At 39.5% G+C, this 13303-nt stretch overlaps 1 protein-coding gene across 1 annotated transcript in view; it reads right to left on the bottom strand.

Annotated features, from left to right (window-relative positions):
- The window catches only part of LOC139743426 (sodium-dependent dopamine transporter-like), a 44119-nt gene extending 31070 nt beyond the window's left edge, over positions 1 to 13049 (bottom strand). Inside the window, exons 1-2 of the mRNA XM_071653911.1 lie at positions 12955 to 13049; positions 9501 to 9605 (exon numbers count right to left, since the gene is read on the bottom strand). Of these exons, the coding sequence (XP_071510012.1) occupies positions 9501 to 9573 (73 nt within the window). The 5' untranslated portion in view covers positions 9574 to 9605; positions 12955 to 13049. The remainder of the gene's footprint in view (positions 1 to 9500; positions 9606 to 12954) is intronic.
- Positions 13050 to 13303: the final 254 nt, after the last annotated feature.

The following is a 13303-nucleotide window of genomic DNA, read 5'->3' as shown; positions in this document are numbered from 1 at the left end:
GCTGGAGCAAAGAAAAAAAAATAGTACATTGACTGTCGACGGTTTGCCCACGCTTTTCAATTCATTTTCCAGTCTACAGCAGACGCCGTATTGACGTTTACCGAAATCAAGGTTGGTTAGAGGAATGAGTACGAAAAGAAGTGCCACGATTTCTGTTTGTCGCAAAGGACTGGTGATTTAAACAACTATTGCCAGAAGAGCCGCCTTTATAATCTGCCAATGAGATATGTTATTTGGGCTCACCAACTCTTACCATGGGAAATTTGATAGTGTTTAGTCGCAAACGTCATAATTACATATTCCTTTTATATGCCTTGTCTGATTAAAACTGCTTCAGATTCAACAGGATCGATAGGTCGGGTCCACCCAAACTTCGGAAAAAAAAAAAAAAAAACTTTATAGAACTGTGACAAAATTGTAAGAAGTCGTCAAATAAATTTCGTTACCAAATAGATAATATTCGGCAAACCCAAAAATTTAGATGATTTGAGAGAGTATGACGAAAAAAAACCACAAAAATGCAAAAGAGAAAATGACGTTTTTAAAAGCTTTGTCGAAAATATGATGCAATGTAAAGAATAAAAATAGGATTAGGTATTTTGCATAAAAGGGGTCTGTACTCGAAAAACAGCAACTAAAATGTTAATAATGACAATATGGAAAATTTACATAGCGCTTACGATAAACAGGTTTCGAAGCGCTTTACAATTATCAAAAGAGAACAAACATATATATCAACTAGAAATACGAATACTAGTAATCCATAATACATAATCATCAGTTCTGTTTTTAAAATAAATGCTCTCACAAAGGAGTTGTTGAAGTCATACCTCTATTTGATCATGATCAATCTATCTATTCATCTTACATTTGAATTTGAATTCAAGCTGAAAATCACGTGCCGTGCTCATTATGACGTGGAATTGCGTCACAATGTTTGTTTCAAAGAAGCTTGTTTTCATCATCCCACAATGTTTGTTTGAGAAATCCTTACCATGTTTCTCCCTATATCATTTACAACATGGTGATATGGCCTCTGATAAAATGATTGGCTGAGAGCTATCACGTGAACAGTCCTAAATGCCCAAATTTACTTTTTTGACCGTTACTCTACACTCCTCATACCTTTGTAATAAAAATGCATTGCAATTTATTGTTTGTGTGTGCAGTTCACTTTTATAGCTTGGAGATGTAGCTGATGGCCTAGAAATTTGCAGCGGAATTTGAAGCAACGTTACCATTTTATAAAACAAATAATGCACATTACTTGGACGGACGTTTGTTAAATTATTCAGCCTCCGTAACTTTTGAATAGTCTACTTCGCCTCGTGTGGTTTTGATTGTTCAAAAATAACTGCAGGATTAGTGATTCATACCAACGCCAAGTGTAATGTGTTTTATCTTTATGATATAGTAAGTGGACTTATTTTCTTATTGATTCAGCTCTATTCATACAGGACTATACAACTCATAATCTTTTCTTCATTTCATCGTTTTGCCACCTTATTCCCTCTTATTTTAAAGTAAGAATAAAAGAAGAGCCTGAGCAAGAAAACAAACAAACAAACAAACTTTACTATTTCGAGACCCTCGGGAGTTAAGACACAGGTAGGTTTGATTTGAATTCACGCCTCTTCGCCTTCAGATACTTCTTAAATATTCCCCAAGAACTAAACTGATTTGTTTCTGAATCTTAGGATCACGAAATCTCCAGTTAGCTACTTTTCATTAACTTGCCATCGCCTTATGAAAGGTCACTCATGACTAATCGGCGTCAGAATCAGTTCCTTTGATATAACAGATAGATTACATCGATTCATTTCTTGTCAACATTCTTTAGGAAACAGTTTATATTCGCAGCATCCATGTTTAATGAAATGTATTCATGAGTATCCCCCGCAAGATTATTTAAAACATTCTCTCAGGATTTTATTCATTCATTTTACATTTCAAACATTTTAACATCTGCCTGGATATGAGGAGAAGGTTATCATGTATCAGCGAGTCTCTACGGATGCAAGAAATAAACCATCATTGCTTGTTTGTCAGCTTTGAATTCCACTCAAAAGGATACACTGGAGTCACTGCCTCCTGCCGTGGGCCACTATTAGTGAAAAGAGCGCCAAACGAAATGTGGGTTCCCGGATGTGATAAAACTACAGATAGTACTCCGTGGCCCTCCCGTGAACTCCGCTCAGGAAAAATTAAAATTAGCTTCCGGTGGAAATTGACACCTTCGCAATGAGAGGCGGATGTCAAGGGGGAAAGCGATTGATACTATCATCCTTGGCCAGTATATGGCTGTTAACAGCCAACGATCAATTTTTTGCGCCATTCCGCAATAACGTGATTCCCTGTTCAAGACGAAGAAATGGAAATCAGATACCAACGATGAGGACCAGGTTTGCCAAATATTCTGATTGCTTGTCTTCTCCCCCCCCCCCCCTCCATGTGTTTGCTTTGCTTTGTCTGTATAGCGGAGGCTTGCAACTTCTGTTTTTGTTTTTGTGTTTTTTGCTCGTACCTTCTTTTCGTGTGATAAACGTGTGTCGGTGTGTGCTGTGTGGTCGGCTGAGGGGGGGGGGAGGCTATGAGCTATTTTCACAATAAGCCATAAATAAATACATTCTTTATAATGATGTAATTATGATTTTCTGTTTGTATTTTACGTCGATATGCCAAATGAATGAATGAATGAATAAATAAATGAATAAATGAATAAATGAGTAAATAAATAAATAAATGAATAAATAAATAAATAAATAAATAAATGAATAAATAAATAAATAAATAAATAAATAAATAATACTAATGATAACAATAATTTCCCTTTGGGAGTCGTTTCCTGGAATGATGTGGGATCCTCGGAAAGATCTTTTATTTGGAGAGGGTGGGGCAACTCCCTCTATATATAGCATTCACGGGTAACTGCGTCATGCGTTTTTCATCGATACATCAACAATTGGGTCAACGACCGAATCTGGTGGTCAGTATCAGATCATTACCTCCCCTATTTTTGAGCAGCTATAGAGAGCAGCGAAAAGAAAAAAAACGAAGAAGAGGATTCTCGCCCCGCAGCCAACGAATCTTCTCCCTGCTGAGCGAATTGAGGCCAATTTTTGGGAGGAGAGCTACCCGGTGAGTCGCCCCAGGAGTGTCTACACCCACCAGGGACAGCCCCCCCCCCCAAAAAAGGCGATCCCCTTATAAAGACTACTGATGTTATCATGCAGTGATACACAAGAGATTATTCACATCTCCCGCAGACGTGATGGGAACCATTTCGGGGAAAAACATTGACTTTGTCTTCTGATACTTTAAACCAACATATCTTTGAGTTTCTACAAATACTAAAAATAGTTCATACATCCTCAAAAATTCATGATGGTTGCCAAAGATAGAACAGACAGAAACTTTGATAGATAGAAGAAACATACAATATCATACAAAACGAAAGGAAAGCAAAACTAATTTGGTGAAATAATTCAGCAAAAATAAGAATGATGTGTTTAAAATCGAGAGAGGCCATCTGCCTTCTATCACTGACGTTAAGAAGCAGCAGACAAGCCGCCATAATCATAACATGTAGCGGATGTGATGTGTCTGTGGTATCTTTTAGAAATTACCTCCATTAACAGAGCTCGATAGGTATTGCGGCAAAACATGCAACCATTATTGTTTCTCTGATCACGATGTAATTATGAAATGCATCTTTTTTTTCCCCTCCAACTTCGCCTATACATGTACTTCTGGTTCCGGTTGGTATCGTCAAGGCTGCAAATGTATAGAAAGTAAATGTATTCGTAAATAGCTTGATAGATCGACATATCGACAGATTATCATAAAGAATCTATTTAAGCATTTTAGATTATATTATCAACATTCAAAATCAAATGTGAGATTGTTGTTTAGATCCCCGGAAAACGTTAATCAAGAAATAGTAGTTATACGCTTCGACTTGAACAGGACTACACACAGTCATGTACGACATGGTTACCTAAGGGCTTTTTACACTTGTAAATTTTTGCTTAGCTCCGGACCAACGGTGGGACTAAGGGGGGGGGGGGGGGGGCTTAGCCCCACCGTTGGTACGGGACTATCCTTAGCCCACTTTCTGTTTACACTCGTTTTTGCCAAAGTGGGCTAGCCCCACCGATAGTACGGTACTATCTGGCCCTGCAAAATAGCAGGGGTTAGCACCGCAATTGCGGTGCCAAGCAAGTGAGTGTAAACAGAACGAAAAAATAAACCTGGGCTAAGCGACGGAGACGAAGTCCGACCCTCACTGACCAATCAGAAACGAGGTAATCAAGTGCTGCCGGTGCGTGCGTGTACGTGTACAGTACACAGCGTAATTATGAATATTCATGTGGTTTGGAAAGTCCGGGGCTAAGAAATACGAGTGTAAAAAGGTCAGTTTTCTCCTTAGCCCCGGACAAGAGATAGTACGGGACTAATTGGCGAGTGTAAAAAGCTGAAAAAATTGGTACGGGACTAACGATAGTCCTGGGTCAGAGAAAGTCCGGGGTTAAGAAACACAAGTGTAAAAAGCCCTCTATTCCTGTTTTCTACACTGAGAATGAGTAAGAGAGTTTAATGCCTATTGCTGATGCATCTGTTGGATACAGGCTTGTTGGTAAAATCAAGGAGGTATATCTACCTCTTTGGTAAAACATCGAACTCCTTTTAGGTTAACTTTAATAAGTGGAATAAAAGTTGAACAAGCGAAACGGAGTAACTTTCTTTGACATTGGGCATAAAGTAACAAGTTATCCTTCGTTTGCGTTTTACAGTGATAGCGACTTGCTTTCGCGACCATAATAGGGTTGTTAAGTTTCCACCGTGGACAGCTAGATGTATCATACAAAGCAGATGACGTAATGATGTCATCATCTCAAAGACTTCCTGTTGACCTTCAGACAAAATTTTCACAGAATTCCTTTTCAGAAATGAAGTCACAACAAAGAGAGTGGATGGTATCCCTGCTGTAAAGAACACAGTGTCCCATAGTGTACAGTGTGAGAAACACAGTGTGAACACAGTGTGAAATCGCTTCACACTGTTTTAACGTTGTAACAGTGTGCACACATTGTGAATCATCAGTTCACAGTGTGACACAGAACATTACCACGTGAACACCCTGTGAAAACCAAACCACAGTGTGAAATCATCTCCACACTGTTAAATTCGAGCGTTTTCACATAGTCGACCATGTGAACACACTGTGAACACGCTGTGGGACACTGTGTTCTTTCCAGTAGGGATTCTTTTACTTTCATTGTACAATTATTGTGATAACTTTGCCAAAATAACCTTTTATGGAGTCTTATAGCTGATAATTAACTAAAAGAAAATGCGATTATATATATACATTGTATAAATATATATATATATATACATATATACACATATTTGGAAAAAAACACACGTGTGAGAGCTGTTAAACGACGATTTGATTTTTTTTTTATAATGTGGTTGTGGCAATTATTAGGTCTATTAACTGTTATTTATCTATATATCTATAGGCCCCTATATTTGTTTATTCGGACTTCTTTGAATTAATCGTTTCATAACGACAAGTGACATATTCATATTCTACGATTTTCTCATTTTATGTCGATGTTTATTGAATGTCTGCCGTTTTGTTTATTTGAATTCGGTTCATTGATCAACGTCAGCTCTAAAATATAGGTAGGACCTTGAGTCCCTTTGAAGGCAAAACAAAGTTCTCAGAAGGGCTCAAAATTCATTCCCACCATCTGGAATTTGCTTTTGATATTACGAAATTGTCTAGCAGGAAACTTGTGTGGCTGGCGCGATTCAGGATAATGAGTTTGTTTTGGCGTATCTTGAGATCAAAAGTGTAAAATATCTTAAACATTGTTAAATGGAAGTATCCGACTTGCAGAGTATTTCTAAAGAGAAGTCCCCGTTATAACGGGTAGGTATACATAGAGTAACAATTATAGGCTGCATGCGATTCACTCTCGGGGGAAGATCGATCGATACTGCTATGGCCCGATAGGTCGATAATTGATATTCGATTGTGAAACATTTCGTAGCAACCACCGGATATGTTCTCAGATTACAATACACTCGACATGAATTTTTGGCTACTACATATTTCGCGTTATTGTCCTTATCCGAGTGAAGTCGTGTTTTCACATCGTAATTTCACATATTTTTAATGCCTATGTGACCATTTTAGAGCAAAAAAAACAAACGACGGTTTCTGCAGGCATATGTAGGCGGAAACTATGTTTTACCTTTAACTCTATAAGGGGCTCACTTGGCATGTGCCTGTGTCTGTGTGAGTGTTATTCATGCCTTCCGTTGGCATGTGCAAGTCGTTGAGAGTTGCTCTCACGACAAACGCAATGACATCAACGGGATCCTGGCTGTCACATTGATTACGACCGGCGGAGGTTTCTGATGTGGACGATTAGTTCCAGTTACTCTGATGGAGGCCGAAGTTGGCGAGTCTGCATTGGGCTCATACAGAGTTCAAGCATCAGCTAAGTGATGCAGACAAAACTTGAAAGATTCCAGATGAATAGGGGGGCAGGGAAAGGATCACATCTGATGACATTCGATTTATAACGCCCAGCCGGTATTATGGTTGGATAAAATGTGATCAAGGAAATATTTACAAAAATCTAGCTGGCTCTGTAGAACGATTAGTATCAGATGGTTACACCAATAGAAACTCTACGAATAATGCAGGTTATAGAAGGGCGAACAACAAATTGTAAAAAAATGATTGCTTAGACGGACTTTGGAAGTTATTGCATGGACAAAGTTATAGATACTGAAGTTAAATAAGTCCTATAGGCTGTATTATAGCCTAAGTAATTTTCACATTGATAATGTTATTATGAATTCGGACAGGACTGACAACAGACCGAAGGAGAGCCGTATGGCGATGATCGCAGAACACGGCCTCTAAACTTAGCTCTATTAAAATTCATTAGAATACTTTTCAATACAAGTATCATTCTTTTGCATATTGAGACGTGAATTGTAAATCTAGATCTCGATGAATACTCAGTTGCACCAAGTAATGCGTCAGGGCGATATTTCATATCATTTAAAAAGGTGTTAAATTGGCGTATTTGGTATGCGAGTACAAGATTGGTACGTGGTCATAAATGTTTCTCCTTGAAATATTAACTGATGCTGGTTTCCAACAGTTCGGCATTAAGACATATAATAATAATAAAAGGATGGTACAGTTTCGGTTGAGATGGGGCTTCAGATAATGAGAAACCTCTTATGAAATGTGAAAGAGCATAAAGAGGAATTCATCTATAGGTTCATTTATTTGATGAGAATTGGTTTTGGAATGGCTGAGATATCCAAAACAAAGCGATCTCATTGATAAAAGGTGTGACCCCTCCCCCCCCCCCCTTTTTTATTGGGATCGCTTTGTTTTACTTTTTTTCGTATACCTCATGCCATTTCAAAACCAATTTCAAAGCCAGTCCTCCTAGAATTGTATGCGCTTTAACATTTCATAAAGTGGTTTCTAAACATCTCGTAAAAAGTTCAAAGCTGAATCCTCACCTCAACCAATACTATACCATCTCTTTCAAGAAAAAAAATGACTGCGATGTAAAAGTTTTATCTACGCTACATCTGCGATATATAATACGAAATGATGCGAGGAATTTGTGAGACCGTAATGACCAGGGTGATTTGAGTCACCTTAGATTTGAGAGAAGCTACTTTAAACGCCTTTTTAAGTTCTCGACCACTATTTTTCGGATAAAATGAGGAGTGACAGTAGATGTCAATCCCATCACCTCAAGGTACTGGAGCTCCATCGGGGCTAATTATCGTGCCCCTCTTTATCCCCCGTCTTCGCTGACCTTCGACCTCAGGTAAGAGAGTTTGTTCGGGATATTATACGCGCTGCGTCGAACTTGAGTTTCGTTCAATTTGTAGCCATTTGACGGTGTTTTTTCTTTCTTTATTTGAAGGAGGAGAAAGAAGGCAGTATTTTTGGTCCTCAAACACTGTAAAAGATAAACAGTGATTTTGAACCAAGGCTCAGGTCGTTATTGTCATGTTCGATATGCGACCTTTCCGTCAATGTTTTTCCTCCCCATATTCACCAGCCCTATATACGTGGCTTTTAATAGTTTGCGCGGTGAATAAAATCGATGCTCGCTTTTTCGGTGAATGGGTTGTCGGCATGAGCTCGAGATCATACATTGTGGTACGCAGTATGGGAGGGAGGGGCCGAAATTATTGCTAGTTTACGGAGGCTCACACGTAGACATAAACACTTCAAGAAAAAAAAAATGAAGAAGTTCAATGGATGCCTGAAGGGACGCGAAAGGGGAACAAGAGTCCACGGGGGACACATACAGGTAATGATATATGACAGATGGTTTTATGACGTCACAGGAGCAAAATAAAAACCGCATTCGACTTTAGATTTGCATGGATGTGTACATGATTTGTCTTTATATTAAGATTTGTTTTGCGTAGGTGCTGGGGGAAATCAATAATTACTTGTAGGAAAACATTTATACGAGACCGACGATTTTAAGTCCCCTATATATAGGAAAGACTCGTATAAATACACTGTAGTTGCTACTTGATAACCAATGATAAGTACATGGGCTAAATGAGTAAATACCAATATTATCAGGAAATATGCTTTTGCTTGTCAAAAACAAGACTTTGCAAAATCTACATAGATATAAAATTAAATGCAGGAGAAGACTGGGGTAACTGAAAAGTCAATGCGTCAAATAAAAAAAAAAATCTTAATTTAGATAATAATTATATTCATAAGTTTAGTTATTCTAGAATTTTAGAACGACGTAAAGCAAAGGGTGCTACTAAAACAGACAAAATTATACTACAAATGATAGTAATAATGATAATAATGCTCATAGAAGTAATAATAACAATGAAACTAACAATGGTGACAATAACAATGATAATTATGATAACGTAGAAACTGTGCAATGCAGTTTGTTATTCATGAATGACTAGTGTGGCATCATCCGGAAAACAAAGAAAGTACAAAGGAAAGTAGGCCTATATATTAACTGAGACTCAAATGATGACCAGATGTAGACCCTGTGTGGAAAAAAAAATATTCATGAGAAATAAACTTTTAAAAAAATCATAAATTCAGAGGGAAATCAGTGAAGGATAGAACTATTTTCATAGAAAAAGAAAAACGTATCAAAGTCAGAATAAGAAAAACTGGGCTTCAGAGTCATAGTGAGCTCGTATACGAGGGTGAGGAGATGTAGATACAGTTTATTAGTGGAAAATTGAGCAAATAAAATGGGATTCCATCGGGATTTCCGATGGAATCCCATTTTCTTTGCTCAATTTTCCACTAATAAGTAATATTCATTCTGGTCAGTTTTTTTCTGTTTGCGTTTGTTACATATAGATACATGAGAGAGGTGGAGAGAAAAGTGAGAGAGAAGGAGCATATACATCCGCACACAAGCAAACGATGGAACCAAACTTACCCCCAACCGGGTTCATATTAAACGCATAGACTTTATCCTGCATGGCTCCTCCTGGTGCTACCGCGTTATCCATGATGTTGGCACAAGGTTACCACGGCCACTCACCTGTAGAGTTGGGGGGGGGGGGAGGGGAGGAGTTGAGAAAGAGGGGTGGAGAAAAGAAAAAGAAACAATACATAAGTGGCGTGTCATATTTCGGTAAAAAGAACTGTAAATATTGATGCTTTTCGCTAAAACGCGACATAACGGTCACCATGACAATGAGATTGCGCCTGGAGCAAAAGGCGACGGGGCTCTCCTGTGGAGGCGCGTAAGAGGGAGTGGCGCGAAAAAAAAAAATCCCGTCTGTTTGCTAACATAACTGGAGTGGGGTGGTGGATGGGGCCTAGACAGAATTTTAAAGTCAGATCGCTGGTGTCTTTTGTCGCCTCTCACCATTCTCGTCGTTCAGGTCGGACAATTGGTGAAAAGCACAAAATCCAGGCCGTCAAATGTCGCCCACATTGGCGTTCGACTGTTCGAGAGCAGCTGTCGCGACACCATACGAGCAGGTAGTGTACACCCCTGAATGTTTGCTTGGTGCCAGGTAGCAAGCGGGAGAGTGCGTGCATCCAGAGAAATGTATACAGGCCACAGATTTTTAGCGGTGTAACAGTATCACCTTAATAGTCATCTTTTTCTTCTACGACCATTTACACAGAAATGATGTTGGAGCAGGTATTCAATATCGAGTCATCATCGCGTTCCTTCAACACCTCAAACAAATGAATGCATTGTCACATTTCTTGAGGCACTTTCACCATTTTTTTTAGCAGACAATGAAATGCTAGGAGTCAACAATGGGTCGCCAGAGTCGAATTCAACATATCATGATATTTTGCTAGCAAACTTGCACGACTGAATTACTGATGTATGTCAATGTCATTCAGTGTTGTGATATTGAATCCTCCTACAAAATATATTATTTTAGGAAGCTGACTTTGTGTATGCTGTTTGTAAACTCTCTCACAAATTTTTACTTGAAAAATATCATCATCATTAAATCTAATCAGTATGCTAGTCCCGTCGCAGCTATGGCGTTTGATGCCGTCACTAAGCTATCATTTCCATTTCCCTCGTTTTTAAAAGAGAAAATATTAGACCAGTTATTACGATTTGAGGATGCATACATTTATCTCTTATACCATAACAGAATAACGGAGGGGGTTTACGGCAACACTCATTTGCTTGAGTACGACATTTATTGAGGTCTTTTCAAAGATTTTTGTTTCTTCCCGAATACTTTAACAGACAAGACGTATACAACTTGTGGCGTAGTATTGATTTCCGTAATACGTTCGGAGCATGAAATAAGGAGTTTTTTGTACGATATCAAATCTACCTCGTACTGAATTGCGACAGTTGGAATATGAAATGTTCATAACGATTATTGTATGCCCAAAACGTAGGCAAAATCTCAGCCGTCACATTAGTTCTGGCATCATTACTACCGGTAACTTCGCTGCCCGTATAACGTCAGTGCAGTTTTAGCTTTGAGGCCCCAGTAGAGTAGGTGACAAGGTCAGTCGAGGGCTTTGCACCCACAACACTGCATGGATTTCATTATTTTCATGTCTGATCAGTAAAACCCCCAATTGCATGTAGTTTGGGGTTTGTTTTCCTAGCACGAAAGATGAAAAGTATTACCTCACACGATCAAATTGGTTAATGGAGAACAGAGGGAAAAATCAAACATCAAATTTGTCAATTTCAGCGAAGAAAACACAAATACAACGAAACCATCAACCAGAGCCACTGGGACAGAATAAATGATTTCCTAGATTTTTTTTTCTCCCCCCCCCCCCCCCCCCCGCCCAAAAAAAAAAAAAAAAAAAAAAAATTGTCTTCATCTCCATCACATGTTCTGCCCTCGACAGGTGTTCGGGGCAGAACCCAGTGATGAGTGGACTTACACCCCGCCGGCCCACTCTTAAAGCTGAACAGGGAGGGCATCACAGGGGGGCAATCGTCTGACAACGGATGCTGGGAGAAGGGTGCGAGTTGTAAAGCGGTACCTAAAGACACGATTCAATTTGGCCTCTAGCAATAAATGACAAAGTAGATCAGTTTCCTCTCCCACAACATGGAGGAAAAATAACATTCGTTGATGAAACGAACATCTGGTCTCATTAGTTGTTACAGCTCGAAAAAAAAAACCTTTAGATCGAGTATGTGCGTGTGTGTGTGTGTGTCTGTGTGACTGTATGTGTGTATGTGTGTATGTGTATGTGTTCGCTTTGTTCTCTCTTCCTCTCTCTCTCTTTCTCCTTTGGTATATTCCACAGAGTGGGCAATATACCTGCCCCTCTCCCTCCGATCTTAACCCGATCCTCTTTTGTCATGAATGCTCGCCATGCCATTCAAACAGAAGGGTTTTCAAACAGAAGCAATATTGTGTCAACGGGTTGGTTTAGTGGGCTAATGAAATAGGGGAGGTGATGGGATCAGAACCTTGAGGTCAAAGAACATGTGTGGCTCCTGAGTTTAGAAGGGTGCAAGGCGAACAAACTCGTACGAACACTTATGATTTTTTTTTTCAAGTGCATCTATGAAAGCAGCCCTTCACTTCAGAACTTCAGACGGGTACACTTGAACAACCACATCCCTTTGTCCGGTCCCTCCTTTCGGATGATGACGCGACGCGATGGATTCTTATCTGTCAACGAAGGGGTGCTCGGCAAAAATAATCGTCAGACCAGTACGGGGGGAACATTCATGAATACTACCACATCATTGACGAACATACACGACTTGGTGACTTTGACATGGCTTGCCCTGACACGGACAGTACGTCCGAGACAAAGTGTCGTGTGGACTCATTTGGTAGTCGTTTTTGCCTTTGCTGAACTTGTGGCAGTTCCGCGGACGGAAAAGTATAGAGGGAGTTGTGACAGTGTCAATGGTACTAGACAGCGACATTAATGTTAGTACGTTTTCGTTGAATAAAACTACGAGTACACCTGTACTATAATACTACGTGAATATTTCACCAAGGATAAGTGGCTAGCCACGTCATGTTCCTCTTACATTGTAGTTATGGGATGATCAACTTAACTGGAGAGGATATTACACTACGGGACAGGGACATGGTCGTGTAGGATGAAGGGTGACCACAAAAAGAGAGAATTTGGCTGCATTTTCCAAGTTTTTTTTTAACTCTTTGAACACTTCGAAAAATCATACAAACATATTCGATTATACATGGAATGACATCCAGGCTATTGTGTAATCCTGCAAACGTCTTCACAACTTTCTCAAAAACAGGATCAAAACTGGTAAGGTAAAGACATGGAAAACTAAAAACGAGTAAATTTGTGTATGATCCAAGAATTGAGACTGCGAAAATAAGATGCACGTTGTAGACCGCATCAGCTGGAAAAGAATGACACACAAAAAAAGTTGTGTATATACTCACAAAGGCAAGTCCAAGTTAGAGCTCTGGAATTCTTTCAAACGGATGTCAGAAAGCAGAGTATGACAGCGTCACAGATAATTGGCGGTTATGTCAAGACAATCATAGCATCCCCATGAACGATATCTCGGGTTAAAACATCCAGGATTCCAGCACTTTCAGACAAAACCAAACTATCGGATATCAAGGATATTTTTCCCCCGGACGAGGGCAAGTGGGAAGAAAAACGATCTTATTTCCCGTGGCAGAAGAGAGGCGGAGAGGAGCAGGGTTTCGGACGCTTGACTCCGGGCTCGCAGGCCGCTTCTGACATCAATCAGGGTTTGGTGCGGAGGCTGCTGAGCAGGCGCGC

Source organism: Diadema antillarum, unplaced genomic scaffold, assembly GCF_040938485.1.
Source record: "Diadema antillarum isolate AM-2024a unplaced genomic scaffold, OU_Dant_1.0 seq00001079_RagTag, whole genome shotgun sequence".
NCBI classification, from domain to species: domain Eukaryota; kingdom Metazoa; phylum Echinodermata; class Echinoidea; order Diadematoida; family Diadematidae; genus Diadema; species Diadema antillarum.
Note: the sequence above shows the minus strand (reverse complement) of the source record. Positions and strands in the feature narration are given on the sequence as shown.